The 19595-nt window shown below is 40.1% G+C and overlaps 1 protein-coding gene across 2 annotated transcripts in view; it reads left to right on the top strand.

The window, feature by feature from the left end:
* The window catches only part of clstn2 (calsyntenin 2), a 189578-nt gene that overhangs the window by 75021 nt on the left and 94962 nt on the right, over positions 1 to 19595 (top strand). For both annotated transcript variants that reach the window (XM_034196160.1, XM_034196161.1), the window contains exon 2: positions 13141 to 13263. In XM_034196160.1, coding sequence (XP_034052051.1) covers positions 13141 to 13263 — 123 coding nt within the window. The remainder of the gene's footprint in view (positions 1 to 13140; positions 13264 to 19595) is intronic.

A 19595-nucleotide genomic window follows, 5' to 3' on the forward strand; every position in this document is an offset into this window, starting at 1 on the left:
CTCCTAGAGGAGGTGAGGTCCGCTCCCCACTTGTAAAAATAGCACTTTACCCCTGCCTATATGCCGTGAGCTGATTATCGAGCCTTCATTGTAAAACAGTCGCGGGTGCACTGTGTGTGTGTGCGTGGGGAGTGTTGCAGTAGAAAATTAAACTGTAGCGCTGGTGCATTAATGGGAAACCCTAAATGTTTGAGCACCCTCTATGAAATATGAGGGGCCGTACAGGCCATAATTCATACTGGTCCTCTCACGCACATACATTCTCCTTTTACATACATATATTTTCACTCTTACATACATACATTCTCCTTTTACATACATATATTTTCACTCTTACATACATACATTCTCCTTTTACATACATATATTTTCACTCTTACATACATACATTCTCCTTTTACATACATATATTTTATAATATGCATGTCTGAAGGGAATATATGTATGCAAGAGAAGAATGTATGTATGTGTGAAGACAATATATGTATGCAAGTGAAGAATGTATGTATGTGTGAAGACAATATATGTATGTGAGAGAAGAATGTATGTATGTGAGAGAGAAAGTATAGTGGAAACGGAAGGAGTATGGTTGAAACGGAAGGCAGGTCATTCTTGCGCTGTGATTGGCTCAGAAGGTCGAGCGGGGCGGGCTCATGTTCAGAACTTCTGATTTCAAATCAACATAACATGATGGAGGGAGATGAATCGCGTAGATTGCAGCAAGCATTAGGGGTTTTAAGGAACATTTAGTCAACCCCTGAAACTGTCACATCCCTGGCCAGGTGTCCTTGCGGGTGCGTTCGCTTTACTTATCAGAGCGTGCCGTAAGGGCGGTTACTCTTTGGTTTATAAACTCCCTCCTGGGACGGACTGATGCATTAGATTATGTGCTATATGGAGGGGACTTTGACAGAGTATTTCTCACAAAGTACACAGTAAAAGTACTTCAATGTATTGTTAGTAGCAGTCAAACTAGTACCGAGTCCAACAGTGTCAGTTTTATGAAGAACTTGTGGTAAAATATATTTGTAAAAAGAAAATGAAGAGCTACTGATTTGAAAAAACGGCTCTCTGTATAGTTTAAATCTCCTAACAATGTTGTCCATTTATTCTTCTCAATTCGAGTCCAACAGTGTCAGTTTTATTAAGAACTTTCAGTAAAAAATATTTGTAAAATATAAAGAGCAGCTGATTTGAAAAGACAAACGCGAGAGACGGCTGAGTGACCGCAGTGCAGAATCGCTGTATAGTTTAAATCTCCTAACAATGTTGTCCATTTTAGACACATGCTTATTATATTTACAGCCTTAATAACATTCATTTTCTGGGCTCAATGTGTGTCTTGGCCGTTTTCATTGTGATCGCTAAATTCACCTTGTTTCCCCTTGTTTATAATTATGTTCAACGTTCCAAGCAAACGAGTGCTTTTGTTTTGAAATCACTTCCGCGAGTATCGCGCCCCCCCCCTCGCTACAATGACCATTAGACCATTTAGTAAGGTAAAAAATAAAAAGCAAAAACGCCTCGCAGACACTCTTCCGTTTACTTGTTTAATAAAGAAAAACAAATGGTCCGTAGATACACGGAGTCATCTAACCCTAACCCTCTCCCTCCATCATGTTGATTTGAATCAGAAGTTCTGAACATGAGCCCGCCCCGCTCGACCTTCTGAGCCAATCACAGCGCAAGAATGACCTGCCTTCCGTTTCAACCATACTCCTTCCGTTTCCACTATACTTTCTCTCACACACACATACATTCTTCTCTCACATACATATATTGTCTTCACACATACATACATTCTTCACTTGCATACATATATTGTCTTCACACATACATACATTCTTCTCTTGCATACATATATTCTCTTCAGACATGCATATATTATAAAATATATGTATGTAAAAGGAGAATGTATGTATGTAAGAGTGAAAATATATGTATGTAAAAGGAGAATGTATGTATTTAAGAGTGAAAATATATGTATGTATGTATGTAAGGCAAGGCAAGGCAAGGCAAGGCAAGGCAAGGCAAGGCAAGGCAAGTTTATTTATATAGCACTTTTCAACACAAGGCAATTCAAAGTGCTTTACAAAAAATGAAAGACATTAAGAAAAAGGCATTTAAAATCAGTCATTAAAAAGAAAAGCTAATAAAATAAACATTAAAAGAAAAAATACATGGATAAAAGTTTCAGTGCAGTCTAAGATATGAATAGTTCAATTAAACATTAAAAGAAAAAGTACATGGATAAAAGTTACAGTGCAGTCTAAGATATGAATAGTTCAATTAAAAGCAGCGACAAAAAGAAAAGTCTTCAGCCTGGATTTAAAAGTAGTCAGAGTTGCAGCGGACCTGCAGGTTTCTGGGAGTTTGTTCCAGATATTTGGAGCATAATAACTGAACGCTGTTTTACCATGTTTAGTTCTGACTCTGGGGACAGTAAGCTGACCAGTCCCTGAAGACCTGAGAGATCTGGATGGTTCATAATTTAGCAGGAGGTCGGAAATGTATCCTGGGCCTAAACCATTCAGTGCTTTATAAACCAGCAGCAGTATTTTGAAATCTACTGTATTCTTTGACACACAGGAAGCCAGTGTAAAGACTTCAGAACAGGAGTGATGTGATCCACTTTCTTAGTGTTAGTGAGGACTCGAGCAGCAGCGTTCTGAATCAGCTGCAGCTTCCTAATAGATTTTTTAGTGAGACCCGTGAAGACACCATTGCAGTAGTCGAGTCTACTGAAGATAAAAGCATGGACAAGTTTTTCCAAATCCTGCTGTGACATTAGTCTTTTAATCCTAGATATATTCTTTAGGTGATAGTAGGCTGATTTAGTAACTGTTTTAATGTGACTGTTGAAACTCAGGTCAGAGTCCATGACTACACCTAGATTTCTGGCTTTATCTGTTGTTTTGAACATTGCAGACTGAAGCTCAGCGCTAACTTTTATACGTTCTGACTTGGCTCCAAAAACCATTACCTTAGTTTTATCTTTGTTTAATTGGAGAAAGTTCTGACACATCCAGTGATTGATTTGTTCAATGCACTTACTCAGTGTTTGAATTGGAGCATAGTCTCCTGGTGAAATTGTTACGTAAATTTGTGTGTCATCTGCATAGCTATGGTAACTTATTTTGTTGTTTTTCATTATCTGAGCCAGTGGTAGCATGTAGATGTTAAAGAGAAGAGGCCCCAAGATGGAGCCTTGAGGAACCCCACATGTCATATTTGTCAACTCAGATGTGTATTTACCTATAGAAACAAAGTTGTTTCTGTCCTTTAAGTAGGATTCAAACCAATTTAGAACTGTTTGCGAAAGTCCCACCCAGTTCTCCAGTCGGTCTAGTAATATGCTGTGGTCAACAGTGTCAAACGCAGCACTGAGATCTAATAATACTAACACTGAAGTGCTGCCACTGTCTGTGTTTAAGTGGATGTCATTAAAGACCTTTACAAGAGCAGTCTCAGTGCTGTGGTTTGGACGAAAGCCTGACTGGAACACATCCAAACAGTTATTTAAATGCAAGAAATTACTCAACTGTTGAAAAACAACTTTTTCAATGATTTTACCTAGAAATGGGAGGTTTGATATGGGCCTGTAATTGTTCATTACTGAAGCATCTAGATTATTCTTTTTTAAGAGCGGTTTAATGACTGCAGTTTTCAGGGCCTGTGGAAAAATACCTGAGTGAAGAGATTTGTTTACTATATGAAGTAGATCTGAGGCCATGCAAGGCAAAACATCTTTGAAAAATCCTGTTGGAATAATATCAAGGCAGCAGGAGGAGGATTTCAGAAGTTGTATAATGTCCTCTAGGTTTTTATCATTAATCTGATGGAATTGTGTCATGGTGTTTGAATTGATGTTAAGTGGACACAGAGACAACACATTTGCTGTTCCTGATGCAGAGGCACTGACTGCTTGTCTGATTTTCTGAATTTTGTCAGTGAAAAAGGAGGCAAAATCATTGCACGCCCTGGTGGATAGAAATTCAGAGGCTACTGACACTGGGGGGTTAGTTAGTCTGTTGACGGTAGCAAACAAGGCACGTGCGTTGTTTTTGTTTTTGGTAATGATGTCAGAGAAGAACGATTGTCGTGCGTTTTTCAATTCCAAATTATAAAGGCCAAGTCTCTCTTTATAGATTTCAAAGTGAACCTGGAGATTTGTTTTTCGCCACCTGCGTTCAGCTTTTCGACATTCTGTTTTTTCTGTTTTCACGCTCATGGCCTTTCTCCATGGAGATATTTTCTTGCCAGACACTTCCTTAGTTGGAGCAATGGCATCTATAACATTTTTTATTTTTGAATTATAATGATCTACTAGCTCATTTACTGAGATGTTAGCAGGGGCAAGTGTGAAAGAAAAATTCTGAGTAAACATTTCTCTAGTATTTTCAGTTAAATATCGCTTTGTGGTTACCTCTTTTTGAACATTTTTGTGAACAAAAATAGAGCTCTCAAAGAAAACACAGGAATGGTCAGAGAGTGCAACATCAGTCACCACAACCTTAGAGATATTCAGACCCTTTGAGATAAGTAAGTCCAGAGTGTGCCCCTTATTGTGCGTGGGCTCCGTCACATGCTGAGTCAGTCCATAGCTATCAAGAACACAAAACAGTTATTTTGCCCCTCTGTCCTGGGGGTTGTCAACATGGATGTTAAAATCACCAACAATGACTAGACGGTCAAAGTCAATACACACTATAGACAGCAGTTCAGTAAAGTCATCAAAAAAGCTTGCACAGTATTTGGGTGGTCTATAGATATTTAGGAACAGAGCTCGAGAGGAGCATTTCAGCTGAAGGGCCACATAGATGTAAGAGTGAAAATATATGTATGTAAAAGGAGAATGTATGTGCGTGAGAGGACCAGTATGAATTACGGCCTGTACGGCCCCTCATAAATTGTCATGGTTATCCACCTCACTTAAAGGTGAGGTAGGTAAGTTTGAGAAACCGGCTCGAGATACACTTTTACACCTGGCGGCCATCTTGGATTTGACTGTTACTTTGATGTCATGTATCAAGCTGATGATAAGTTGATATCACACACACACACACACACACACAAAATAATTTGCAATTTTGCAAATTTCAACTGATTGACAGCTTATTTTTGGTCAATTTCTACCTTTATCTTCACCTAAATACATTTTCTTGAATTCTGGCAACCTCAAAGGTATCACCAAATGATTGGGCATCCCTAATTTAGTTGGTTATGACACCTTAAATGTTTTTCTACAATATTTGGTTCCAAAATTAAGCGTGTTTGAACATTTGACCCGAGAGACTGGCGGCCATCTTGGATTTGACCTCTCACGGTCCTCACAGGTCAAATCTAACTTCCCTCCACATCTGAAAATAAACCATATGGTATGCACTAACTATGCTAGAAATGTCATGCTTTTCTCATAAAATGCACAATTGTTGTGCTTATCCGCTGTACTATAAGTTCATTTTCTTTCTACAAGCTACAAAACTTTCTTCTGTGACTTCAAATTTGGTTCACAGTTACGTGGATATTTTATACAAGTGTACATTTGGTTCACAGTTACGTGGATATTTTATACAAGTGTACATTTGGTTCACAGTTACGTGGATATTTTATACAAGTGTAAATGTATGCGCACAAGCTCAGATTTTTTTTCTGCAAGTGCTCACATCAGGTTTTACACGCTCTCGCATTTTGCACCATATCTACCTTCGTAATTATCTCCCACTACAAAACTGGTTGAAAACAAGTTTGTAGCAAAACCAAACCAATAGTGATAAACAGAATTTTGAAATTCATTAAATGAATGAATGAACACTAAAATGTTAAATGCGTTTTTAAATGTTTAAAATCTCTTTTAAAGAGCACATCAGTTTTCAGTAATGCAGTGCCTTTAAATACATTTTTACAAAAAGACACATGACAAACATGTTTTTTACCAGACTCGAATCAGAGACATGGCATGGTACACATCTACAGCTTGGATCAGAAAGCTACAGTGATGGCAGACACCAGACTGGTCTGATTCTGCTTCCTGCGTAATCTCCAGTTGTATTTCTTCCTGCTAACGAGGAGGGGTTTTATTTATGGGGCGTCATCATCTCATCCCCATCAAAGCGTTGGACTGTTGGGTGTGTCCTAAATCATCACGAATGGAGGCCTCTGCCAGGTCTCTTCTTCCATGATTATGCAGTACGTGCTATTATTTGATGATGTATGATCTCAGGCATGTAATGTATCCAATAGGAATTCAATTTAAATGTATAATAGGAGTATACATTGAAGGTTTGTCCTATAGGCAGCACTTATTCTCCATACAGGAAGTGCTATGTATGCCTTCAACCTTCTTCTACACTAATTTGCTCCATTTTCACCCTGACTCTCCTCCCTATTATTTCTCCCTACTCATCCCACTGCCTCCAGTATGGCTGCTTCTCATCTTCTCTTCCTCTCTGTAACACGTTAACCCTTTCGCCCTCGCATATTTTGTTCACTTTCATCATGATCATTTACATTTCCCTTCTTCTCTTTCTGCATTCTCCTAAAACATCTTTATGATATACTTTTTGTAATGGTGGCTTACTGGTCCACTGTCACACATTCTCGGGTCAACAAGTCACACATCAAAGCAGAGCAGTATCTTATCTCATTAGGTGAGAGGATAAGTGTGTGTGTGTGTGTGTGTGTGTGTGTGTGTGTGTGTGTGTGTGTGTGTGTGTGTGTGTGTGTGTGTGTGTGTGTGTGTGTGTGTGTGTGTGTGTGTGTGTGTGTGTGTGTGTGTGTGTGTGTGTGTGTGTGTGTGTGTGTGTGTGTGTGTGTGTGTGTGTGTGTGTGTGTGTGTGTGTGTGTGTGTGTGTGTGTGTGTGTGTGTGTGTGTGTGTGTGTGTGTGTGTGTGTGTGTGGTGTGTGTGTGTGTGTGTGTGTGTGTGTGTGTGTGTGTGTGTGTGTGTGTGTGTGTGTGTGTGTGTGTGTGTGTGTGTGTGTGTGTGTGTGTGTGTGTGTGTGTGCGCGCGTGCTCGTGCTCACCCAGGTTTAATTACTGCTCATTCCAGCAGGGCACTGGGAGGTCACTATAGATTTGCACTTGTTCAGACAACACAAATAGTTCCCCGAATAGTGTCCTTTACATGCTTATGAGACAGGGTGTTACACAGTCACAAGATGCAGAATACCGGTTCAAAGCAGTATTTAATGTTTAGTTCAGATTAGCTAAGGCCCACGTAAGCAATAAACATGACAGTCATATGTCTATCTCCATAGAGGCTGAATCATCATGTTAATCGTTGTCACATAGCTATCATAACAGTCCTGACGCTCTTCTAGGTAATCATACATCCGGTTACGTACACAGCTTCGTACAGTAGGGCCTTTGTTATCATGTGCTACTCTGATATTAGAAGAGTACATTCATTTTCCCAACAGTTACTAAAAGAGTTAGATGTAGCCTTTACACTGCATTACTGCCTATTAAAGGGCATATGCTTATAGGCAGCTCAACAAATCTCTTGACAACAAACAAAATAGCTTACGGTAACTTTCCACAGGTATCAGAAAAAGAGCCTGGTTGGCAAAGAATGCAAAGACAACAGTCATGAACATTTTTCTTTCCACTAAGCTGGATAAGTAAGTAACAAAACCTGCCGATATATTAAAACTACCAGGGCCTTTATTTTGAGTTTTTAAAGCACTCAAATGGTGGTTTCTTGTTCCACATTGCACATCTTTTTGGTTGTTTCTTACTTTTGATTGTAGACAGGCTGCTAGCAGTATGTTGCTGTCAGTATATAAACAAGTAAACGGACAGAAAATATGTTGTCAACATCTCCATTGCAGTTTCTTTGAAAACAATTTGACATGAATTAAATTGGTCAATACATAGAACAGTAATGCCATGTCTCTTTGAATATGAGCTGGGACCCAAATAAAATATAGATGATCAGCCGCCTGATTTCATGAGCCTCAGGCCCAGGGAAAGACACAAATGGATATATTGATTTTAATATCAGAATGGACAAGTTGCCAATCCCCTGCATTAATGTTATTTACAAGAAAGCAAATCTTGCTTCTGGATTTCTGTGTCCACATTACTGTCACATCAGATTGTATCCAGTCCTATAGAGCGTCTATTAGACTGTGTCTTCTGCTAAGTGAATTATTCCTCCATAATGTGCATCCTGACGCTGTAATGGCTGCAGATGTTCCCAGGAAATGGCCTCAGAGGCCTTGCAAATTGCAGTCGATGACACTTTAAGGAGGAACCACATGGTAGAACAAGTTTTTTTTATTAGCTTTGCAGCATGGCTCTGGATGGATTGTTGTAGTTTGGACCTGAAAATCTTAAAAACTGCCGGGATAGCAATTACATTTTGTACAAATAGTCATGGTCCCCAGAGGATGAATCCTAATGAATTACTTCCCTCTAGAACCACTAACGTGTCTGTGCTTTTATGAAATATCTCATTAATATTGGATGGGTTGCTATGGAATCTCTGCTTCATGGTATATTTCAAGTTTTTTTCTCTATACATTCACGCTTACCTCTATTTTCATTTGATTGCTTTGGCTCAGTACAAGGATGTCGAGGATAGGCGTAGGCGGGCGGTGTAGGCGGGCGGTGTGGCCAACGCAGGCGACGTAAAAGTCGGGACGCCTTCGGTACGCGTTCTTTGGTCTCAGGTTGGTGTGTAGCGGCCTTTACAGTACTTCATGTCTTGAAAGCCATTTTGGAAATAGCCCATTTCCACGGTCTGATGTGTGGTCTTTCTATAAAATAGCTCTCATATTAGACTCCCTTTAAACAGTCACAGCCTTGCACCCTATTTGTTTGGGATAAATGTAAGACCTTGAGCCAGAAATTGAACCTGCCATCCATGAGTAAACTGCACTAGCTGTTGGCTGCTATTAGGCTTATTGAAGACATCTTTAAATGTAAATGAAACGCTATGTGAACATGATGTACTAACATATTTACTCTGGCAAGTGCAGGCACAGAGAAATGAAGACTCAGTTAAATAATCTCCATTTTATAGCCTGTTTTATAGTCACCTCAGCGCTGCAGTCTAATATAGTGTTGGTTTTGAAGAGTCTATTTATGAGATTGTTTCAGTTCATTTTACGTCTGATTTTGAGTGGAAATTCTTGCCAACACAGAAGAGTAAATCCAAAGAAAGCTGCAATAACTGTATAATAATGAAGGTGTAGCTACAATTCACCAGAAAAGTGAGTATTAGTGTGTTTAATGCACTGCCTTTCCTCCATTACGAATTAAATACTCCAGGTGTGAAGATGCATAAACAGCAGCTCAAAGACAAACGTCTGTTCCCCTCTCAGAGCAGATCCTGCTGCAGTGATTTCTGTTTCCTGCATGAGCACGAGATGTGACTCCCAGTATGAATAATGTCTTCCCTTGTGGCTCCCTCTCCCTCTCTGAAATCTACTTTGTCTCAGCAGACGGAGAGCAGAAGCGTACATTGTTAATATATTGCACATCATCTTTTTTGTAATAAAACCAATGAAAATGGGCTTATTTCCAACTAACACAACTTCCCAAGTGTATGTCATTTATTTCATTCACAACGTTTTTGCATTCCTTTACAAAACGTGTTTTTCTTTTTGGAAACAAGTTTACTATTTATTCATTTCACTTTGACCTGCTTTCTCAACTCAGCATGGTGACAAGCAAATGAAATAGTAGGAGAAAACAGCTGAAATGTGTCCAAACAGATGAAAAGCTGTGAAGGTTTGAGGAACAGTTTGATGCATTTTAAATCTCTGCCAGCTAGACATGTCATCTGCTCATGGCATGAGACAAAGTGTTCCTCTTCAGTGGATCGAAAGGTCAAGTTGACATCCCAGAGTGACTTCTCTACGCTAGGGGTGTGTGTGTGTGTGTGTGTGTGTGTGTGTGTGTGTGTGTGTGTGTGTGTGTGTGTGTGTGTGTGTGTGTGTGTGTGTGTGTGTGTGTGTGTGTGTGTGTGTGTGTGTGGTGTGTGTGTGTGTGTGTGTGTGTGTGTGTGTGTGTGTGTGTGTGTGTGTGTGTGTGTGTGTACCATTCTTGCAGCCTGTACAAGGCTTTCTATATATACTGTATGAGGCCCATGTGAGAAAAAATGAAGTGTTACAGTAGGAAGTTGTATTCACAGTGTGACAAACTGATGGTGATCTGTGTTAATCTCCAGCTCATCCTCCTGACCCAGGGCTCAACGCTATCTTTTAAAAGTGGTTGCTAGGCTGGCAACCAGGCATCAGCTTTTGGTTGCCAAAACGGAAAATATGGTTGCCATTTTTAGTCACCTTATATTTTAAATAATTAAGATACTATACAGTTATACATCAACTTAATAATGAAAATGTGACCCAAAAGAATGTTCAAATGCTTTACAATAAGTAATTAACACAATTATTTGAAACGTAAGTGGTAGTAAACTTGTCCACCCTCAATTGCTGGTATACTAAATACCAGTAGTGCAGCTGTTGTCATGTTCTTCACAGATCCCTCACAAATGAATTGAGCAAGTCACTAGTTTCTTGGTCATCCGTTGTCTCCCTTTCAAATGTGGGTTTCCTTGACCTTTGTGCTAACCCCCACCATAGATCCACTGGCCCTTCAGCGTTGAAGTCTTGGATTGGCCATACTAATACATTTATAATGTTAAATACATTAAAACCATTCACAGTTAAGAATTAGATATTAATTATTAATGCAGTAAATGACCTTTTATATGTCTAACTATATTTAAAATGTGTTACCTTTTTATTAGGGCCGGGACTTTAACGCGTTAATTAAGATTAATTAATTACACAAAAATTAACGCATTTTAATCGCACTTATTTTTGCACCGCGGAACGTTTCTCACTGGATGAGTTTCAGGCGTACCGATTATACTGGAGCACCAACTAACGTTCATGACTTCAGACAACAACAAACCACAGTGAACAACAGTGGTTGTTTTAAAAAACGGACGGATGGAAGCGTCGATAAGAGCACGGTTGTGTGCAAATTATGCAAAAAGGAATTCGCATATCACCGCAGCACATCAAGCCTCAAGTATCACCTCAATGCAAAACATATAGCAGCTAGCGTGGAAGCTAGCGTGGACGTTAGCCTCTTTTATCGCGTTCACACCAAAAAGAGCCGGTACTAAAATTAGTTCATGAGAACCTTTTTACCCCCACGAAAGTCCCTGCTAGAGAGCAGAGAGCTGCTAGAGCAGGGACTTTCGTGCGGCTCTCTTGTGAGAAAAGAGCTATATTTCTGATTGGCTGGGCGGATTGCAAACCACGCCCCGTAAAACTCCCAAAAAGTTTTGTGAATTTTATTATCCTCGCATTAGCATTATTAGCATTAGCCCAGCGCAGAAACGCAGAGAGACTAATTTATGGCAACACAAAATAAAACATGGGAGCAGTGGAGATGAGGAGGTGTCGGCGTTCTGGCGATTTACTCGGAAGGCTGCTGGGAGTCCCAGCAGCTTCTACTGAAGCCAGTCCCCAACTCCGGGGACTTCCGGCCGGGGACTTTGGGCGGCAGTATACGCCGTGAAGTGGTTTGCGGCCTGCCAGTAAACCCAAAGCAGAAGAAGAAGAAGTGACGTCAGCGGCTTCATTTGCCTTATCCACCCCCAGGTTCAAAGAGTTCTCATGAACTAAATTATCATGAACCTTTGTGGGAAAAGTACTGCGGTGTGAATGCGCCTAATGGTATACTAAAATCCATGTGAAAAAAATTGCTTCTCACTGTTCTCAGGTCAAATATTTATATGTGATTAAAAATGCGATTAATTTCGATTAATTAATTACAAAGCCTCTAATTAATTTTTTAATCGAGTCCCGGCCCTACTTTTTATAGAAGTGATTATATTTGTATGCCAATATTTTCCTATGGTAAAGTTTCGTTTTGCACTTTTATTTTGGTAGTAATAAGATCGGGACTCTTATTTTGAAGGAACTTTTACCGGAGCAGAATGTACATATTTCGCCTCCCAAGACTTTACACATTTCCTCTTTGCTTTTCGTTAGAGTTCATCTTGCGCTTTATCAGTTGAATCACTTTGAACATTCGTTTGAGATGTTGACAGGTTGGCCGAACTTTTTACCCTACAGTCAAACAACTTAATTTGCGTCGCCATTTTTTGTAAAACAAACACACGGCACACCGCGCACCGCTTTCTGGCTCCGTAATCACACCAATGCACGTGCAACTTAAGTATCAGGTTCCTGACCGGTCACAACAATAATTAAATATAAGTCTTTATACAACAAATATTTAACATTTATCTATTTTGGGGAGCTCATTTAGCTGTTTGCTGTCCTTATTTCTTTATGTTAAAAACGGGTTGCCACTGATGGCAACCAAAGGCCAAGAAGCGGTTGACCTCTTTTCTGAATGGTTGCCTGGCAACCTGGCAACCGTTACTGTCGAGCCCTGTGACCTTTCAATCTCATGCTGGTTGGATTCTCCACGTTGTAGCACTAGTGAGGAAAATAATGCACTGCGGAAAAAGGACGATTGACTTTTTACATACATCTTCCTCCCTAAGCTCAACACAGAGTTTGATGTGGTTTCTTTAAGTATTGGATTAATCTCACAGCTCACATTTCTCACCAAGAATAAGTGTGTTTTAGGGATTTTTATGATTTCCTTGCCTGTTGCTGTTTTCCAAACTAGATCAAGGTATTATAAGTTTTAAAGCTTTGCTGCAAAGACCTTGTTGAGTCCTAGTCTGTGCCGAGCACAACAGGCAGTGTAGCCATTAGAGAGGAGCCTGCTGTCTTTATGCACACAAGGCCAACAGAGAGGTATTAGACTGAATACAGTCTATACAATGTATTTATTGTTGAAGGATTTTACATTCACATTTCTTTCTGAACATTTCAGAATTGTTTGCACTTTGGAGAAAATAAAGCACTACAATCATATATGTAAGGCTATTTACAGGCTTCAATAATCAGATTCCCCAAACTTTGGAGTCCTCCTGTCATCTGTTGAAACCTAAAAAAATCAATCACAAACACTTTTTAAAAATTATATTCTGTGTCTTCTTGTTCGTCATTCTCAGATCGCTTAAAGTGACTCAGCACATACAGTTACGAACGAAGCCTCTATTGAAACAGTTGAAATGTATGTTTCTTCCTCTCCCACAGTCAACAAGCACAAGCCGTGGATAGAAACATCGTACCATGGCGTGATCACGGAGAACATGGACACGGTGCTGCTGGACCCCCCGCTGGTCGCTCTAGACAAGGATGCCCCGGTCCCCTATGCTGGTAGGAAAAACTAAATCTCACAGAAAAATCATCCACTGTACAGTATCCACACACATTTAGAGGTTTAACACAACAGTACACACATCTTCACACTAGTACGTTATCTCTCACACACACTTTGGCACTGAGTGGAGGATGCTTCAGTACAGTGTGCAGGAAACTGTGGCAACTTCACACCACACAACGAAAACAGATGATCCAACAGTTGTCTGTACTCACCGTTTGTCATGGAGACTGAATTCCATTTATCACCCTTAGCAGTGCGAAACAAATGCCTTTTCTTCCTTTTTTCAAGAACACTTTCTCCATATTTAAATTCCTCAATGACTGCAAAACACAGGGCATTTGTAGGAGCGTTAATGTCATTTTTTCACACGTGTTTGTTCCCGTAGTGGATCAGTACGGTATGTTTAATTGTGTTTATTTAAACAGATATGATGAGCTGTTGGGAATCTACAGAGTTGCTGCACCACAAGTATAGCGTGTTGCCGTTCTGAATAATAACAAACAACATGAATCACAAACCCTGCCTTTTATATAAAGCTTGTGGCCAGGATGTGAAGTAGTTTTAAGTCCCACAGCAGCAGCTTTGATCCAGATGGATGAATGATTCAAACTCACTGAGGTTTATGAAGATGCATTTATTTTCATTACCTTGTCAGGTCTGGAGTTTAGATACATCTTCTTCACTTCTCCTGACAGGGATCCATTCGCAGCGGCTGCTAATTGAAGCCATGAGTTATCCTTTTTCTTGCTGCTGAATTGCCCCATTTAACCAGACAAACAGATTGTTCTCAAGAGTGGAAGAATGTATTCCTGAGCCTTGTCAGCGTCATGACAATGTTCATTTTCTAGCCTAAATCTTAATCTGACACTGTGGAGCTGTTTTACAAGCCTGTCTTATGTCATTTAACAGTTACAAAGCTGTTTTCATTTAAACACATGTACAGCACATGAGGGGCGAGACAACGTTCTGTAATTATATAACCCAGCCTGTGTATTTCAATGATGTAGCACTTTGTTTTGGTCCTAGCCACAGTATCATTTATTAATTAATTAATGTTCTGACTTAAATGAGTCTCCTATATGTTATAACCCTTTAGAAATGTATTATATCGCAATAAATAGAAGCATACATAACATCAGCTGGCCTTGACAAGGGGACATAATCATAGCAGTATGAATGGTAGTATTACATTTATAAATGGCCTGCATTCTCTGAATGTTTGGTTACTGAGAACTTACTCTATACCTTTTTGAAAACAGCTTTACACAGCATACATACTGTATGGACAGTAACAGAAAATCCCTGAGATGGCCATGAAAAACACTCCACTTGTTTGTTCAAACTTGTTATTGCTTCTAATGTTTGAGACAAATATGACACACAGCACATAATGGCTTCCATTAAACCAGTCGCTGGGAGCATAGTAGTGACAAAACAGGTACACATTTATTCACAAACAGTATGATATCATTATTAACCTCATCCCCAGATAATTGTTTCTGGTGCTGATTGTGTTGTCTAACAAGAGCTGGAATCTGACAGCCGTCGCGCCGGTACAGCAGAGCTTACAGACACAGGAAGGGGAGATATATTCGAATTGGACAAAGTATTCTGAGACTCAAAGGCAAACGAAGAGGCTTTTTTGGCAGCTAACGCTTAACAGCTCATTATGGCGAAATGGCTTCCATTAATCCCAAAGCTGACAACCATGAAAAACTGATACTCAGCTATTTTCCTCCCTCTGTTTTTCCTTTACTGCGTGTGTTTTTGTTCTAGTCACACAGTCATAAATGAATGTTTTTTCATTGTTACGTGTGAGCTGTTCTGTAAATAATGGGTATATACAGCTGACCTTGAGGCGCTGGATACAGCTTGAATGCATGGTAAAGGCACCTCTGTTCTGCCTATACTTGCTGCTTTTAGCAACCCTATAATGTGCACATACTGTACAGTGTAACCCAACTGCTGAGGCATTATGTAGATTTACTGTTTATGAAGATTTAATGATCCTTGGCCGGTTCAGGAAGATTTAGTTATACATAACATACAAGAATCTACAGAATATAGTATGCAAAAATAGAAACTTAATTCATGTTTTATTCAAATCATAAAAGGGGGAGATGGTGGAGATAAACCTCACTGACATTGTTCCTCTGTAATCAAGCAGTACCGACTTACAGTCATTTACAGTTCAGAGCTTTGCCTAGCAACATCGTCCGCTACCCAGTGAAGGTTTAATGGCGCTGCAGCGAGCAGCCCGACAAAAGAGGAAATTCATTTTGATTGTATTTCTCCATGATTAACACTTGCTGTGTTGACTTGAGAAGGTCAAACCGGGTGAAATATGGCCTGAGAGGAAAAAAGGCAGCGCTGTGCCCTGGCTGCTGACTGGTGATATTTCTCTCTTTGTTTTTCATTGCTTGCGGTTTAATTAATGAATCCCATACAATCGCTACCAAGGAGACTCTGAAAAAATGGCCATCAAAAGAGCAGCTCGGCCCCAATTTATCTCCCTTTGCAATTGTCTACTGCTGCAGCTCTCCCTGTGTTTTTCACAAACTCACACATACCTTCTCTTCTTCTTGGAGTCCAACTATTCTCTCATATCTTTATCTCAATCGCTGCCTCTGTTTGTGTCTTTCTCTCGCCATAATGCCACATTCCTTCTTCCCCAGCACAACTATCTTTCCTCCTATCCTCTATCTGGACACATTGCTCCTAGCGAGCTCATACATGCAGTCACTTATGCATTACAGACACTCTCATCAATCCTGGTTTTGTTTTACTGCAGAAAGGAGTAGGCCGTCCTTCTGGCTCCACATTAATTGCACTGTGGGAACATGGACCAGGATTGTCAAGTAGTTGCCTCTCTTGTTCTTTTTTCTGTCGTCATTCTTTATTTCCTTTTCCATCCACTGGCCTTCCATCACTAATTCCTCTCTGGATTAATGTCCCCTCATCTTCACTTCTAACCCTCTCCCCCCTCACCTTTTTACCCATATATTCCTTTCCTTTTCCCTTCCTGTCGTTCTGTCTTGCCCTCTCCTGCGGTATCACATTTCACTTTGATGTAAACTACCCACAGTGGACCGAACTTTAACATTATACGCTGAGACAGGCGTCCTGGAGATAAATTGTTATTGCCCCATGCCATAATGCCATGCCTCTATTCTTCTCTATGCACCCCTCCATCTCCTCAACACCTCAACAAAGGTGTGTGAGTCCAGGAGTATGTGCTGATCGAGCATTCTCAATCAAATTAGCATGAGGAATGGTGGCAGTGGACTCTAGGGTGCTGGGAGGCAGGCAGGCGGTTTCATTTGCTTATTCTTTATCTCCAGGCCGCAGTCAACAGCCACACATTCTCCCCATTCATCATGTCACCAGGGTAATGTGTTGTGGTACATTGTTTCCTCTGCAGAACTCAAATAGGGTAAAGGAACAAAAGTAGTTGAACAAATATAAAGGGAAAGGGAGAATGGATAGCTGCGAGAAAAAAGTGGCTGTGGACAATGGAAATAAGAGAGGGTCATCACAGGCGGCTGCCACGGAAACACACGTTTGATTATTCCCATTGATTTTTTACATTGTTGGCGTTCGCACAGTGTTTGTGTGAAATATATTTCTCAGTATTTTTTTACAGCAAGTTCAATGTTTGTGTCTTTTATATTGTTGAACTTGTGTTTTGAGTGTGAGGCTTTGTTAATACACTGTGTAGAGGCTAAGCCAACGCTTTAAGCCTCTGAGGATCCGCTTGGTGGGTGTAATTGACACACACAAGTTTGCTGCCGAATAAAGGTCAGAAACAAAGTTTCCAGTTTGAAACATTCCATTTATTTCCATTTGACTGGTTTCCATTTACTTGCTTCTTTCCATATTCACCACACGATATTACCGTTTACACAATACCTTTGCTTTGCTTGTAATCTCGTGTTTGTGTGTGTGTGTGTGTGTGTGTTCTCCGTGTGTGTGTTCTCCGTGTGTGTGGTCAAAAACTGTATGGGCCTTCTGGCGGAACCTCTCACCAACACACATAGGTTCCTACCTTTATACCCACAGTTAATTGGCTCCTACACACTGGGTGTCCTTTAGCTCATCATTATTATATCAGCCATTTTATATCATGATAAGAACTAATGAATTATTTATGCACAGTATCTGATCTGTGTATAAAGATAACGACATTTTCACACAGGCAGCCACAATACTGACGTGGGCTCAGACCTGTCCAGTACCCAATGATTACACATGTATGATGAAGAAAATACATTTGAAGCTAAACACGACAGGTTAGGCTGCAGCTATGAGACGTGAAAGCCATTTTGTGGCCAGTGTAGACAGCTGTATCGATTAGAATTTAGCAGACACTTGTGAGATGGCTGAAATGCCACTGCTCTATACGTTCAACCTACATTGTGTCTGTGACTCCTCAACATTTTGGAATATATATTAATAAACTTCCTTTGTCTTCAGGATTTGTTTTACATTTGTTCAAAACACACATTCAAATAATCAATCTTTACCGTTTTGAGAGCGTTTTTGTGATGCAATAAATTCAAACCTTGTTCAAACAGACTTTACTTAGACTTAGAGAATGCAGCTTTCCCATTAACTAAAGTAAAACTGAACTCGATTCCTGACACTACACAACGTAATGCCTGAATCTCAAATAACAAGGATTTTCTCCACACTCTAATTTCTGTGTCACAACCATAGGTCACAACCTAATCTGTGTTCGGTTAGAAAATATTGACATAAATATTATTGCTTCAGTGAATGTACTGTGTCAAAGATGCCCACAGAAATGTACAAAATATTCCACATTTCATAGTTTTCAACTGTTCCATCTTGAAGTTACTTGGCTAAGAAAAACAACTAAAACTGACGTGATTTACATTCATGTGTCAGTGTCAGTCATCCCTTTTTTTTGGAGCACAGTGTCAAAATCAATGTAATGCTTGTAGTATCATTATGGAAAACATAGGACTTATTATCATAAGTTCAAAGCCAGTGGTGAGCAAGATTTTTGTAATGAAATGCATCCTGTTTGAATGATGTGAGCCTGCATTATTAATAATACTGTTAAGGCCTATAGAATATTGGACCCCAAAGCAAAAGACTGGAGAGAGATGGTCAAAAACAAAAAGCTTTATTCAAGCAGAAGAACAGAAAATACGGCAGTGGAGTCAGGAAGTTGGCTGGCACTGAGACGTCAGGGACAGGAGGCAAAAATCCAAGCAATAGATTCAAAAGACGAGGAGAGCAGCGAGACACACCGGATTGTCGAAACACAAAGGAATGATCTGGCAGGGAAGTGGCATGAGGACCGGGCTATTATATCTACAGGTGAAGAGGTGAATGGAAACAGGTGTGTCTCGTCTGCTACTGGGAGGAGCCAGCCAACTCCCTGTCACACACTAGCCCTGCAGAGGAAAACAGAGAAGGGAGGGGTGAGACAGAAAAAAGCACACAACAAAAACAAAACTAAACAGAATCATAACAAATACCTGAGTTGTTAATAAATCAAAAGGATGGATGGTTGAATAATTGTGAGTGAAAGGTTTTGTTTTTCCTGCCAATCCGTCAGGAACAATCACACCACTTCTTCTGCCACTCGATGAAGACACACGCAAGAAGTAGTTCATAGCTCTCAAAAACTTTTTCTAGTGTTGATTAAAGCTGCTAGGCGTAGAAGAGCTCTAGAGAAGCAGGAACAGCATGATGGCATATTATAACCATCTAAAAAGAGAGATGGGACATTAAGAATAGAATGTAAAATATGAGAGGGTAGAGAAAATAACTCCTTAATTAAACAGTACACTTTTTCCATGGATAATTGCTATAGTGGGGGCTGTGTTGCTGTTAGGCATCTTCACATCCTAACAATAGTGTGTTTCTCTTTGCCAAATCCCAATCTACCTACAGTGACTACCTGAGAGTGAAACTGCACCAAGGTGACAAAAACAGAAGTGGTAATTAAACTCAGGGAAGCAGCAGCTAGGTGACACACTTCAAAGCTGTTGAGGCAAAAGAGGAAGCAGAGCAGGGAAGGAGAGACACAAATAAAGGGATAAAAGAGAGTAACAAAGTTAGAGGCAGGAAAGAAGGAAATACTGTGTGTGTGTGTGTGTGAGAATAAGAGAGAGATATAAAGAGGGGGAATAGAAAGGCGTATTGTGATGGATCATCAAAGGATAAGCGAGCATTGAAGGGACAGTCTGATCAAACGGCGCAGGTGTCTGTCTGTCTGCCCCGAAGGTGAAGAGACACACCACTTGGTCTGCCTCTCTCTTTCTGTCTCTCTGCCCTCTTTGTCTTTGTGTAG

Source organism: Gymnodraco acuticeps, unplaced genomic scaffold (genome assembly GCF_902827175.1).
Source record: "Gymnodraco acuticeps unplaced genomic scaffold, fGymAcu1.1, whole genome shotgun sequence".
NCBI classification, from domain to species: Eukaryota; Metazoa; Chordata; class Actinopteri; order Perciformes; family Bathydraconidae; genus Gymnodraco; species Gymnodraco acuticeps.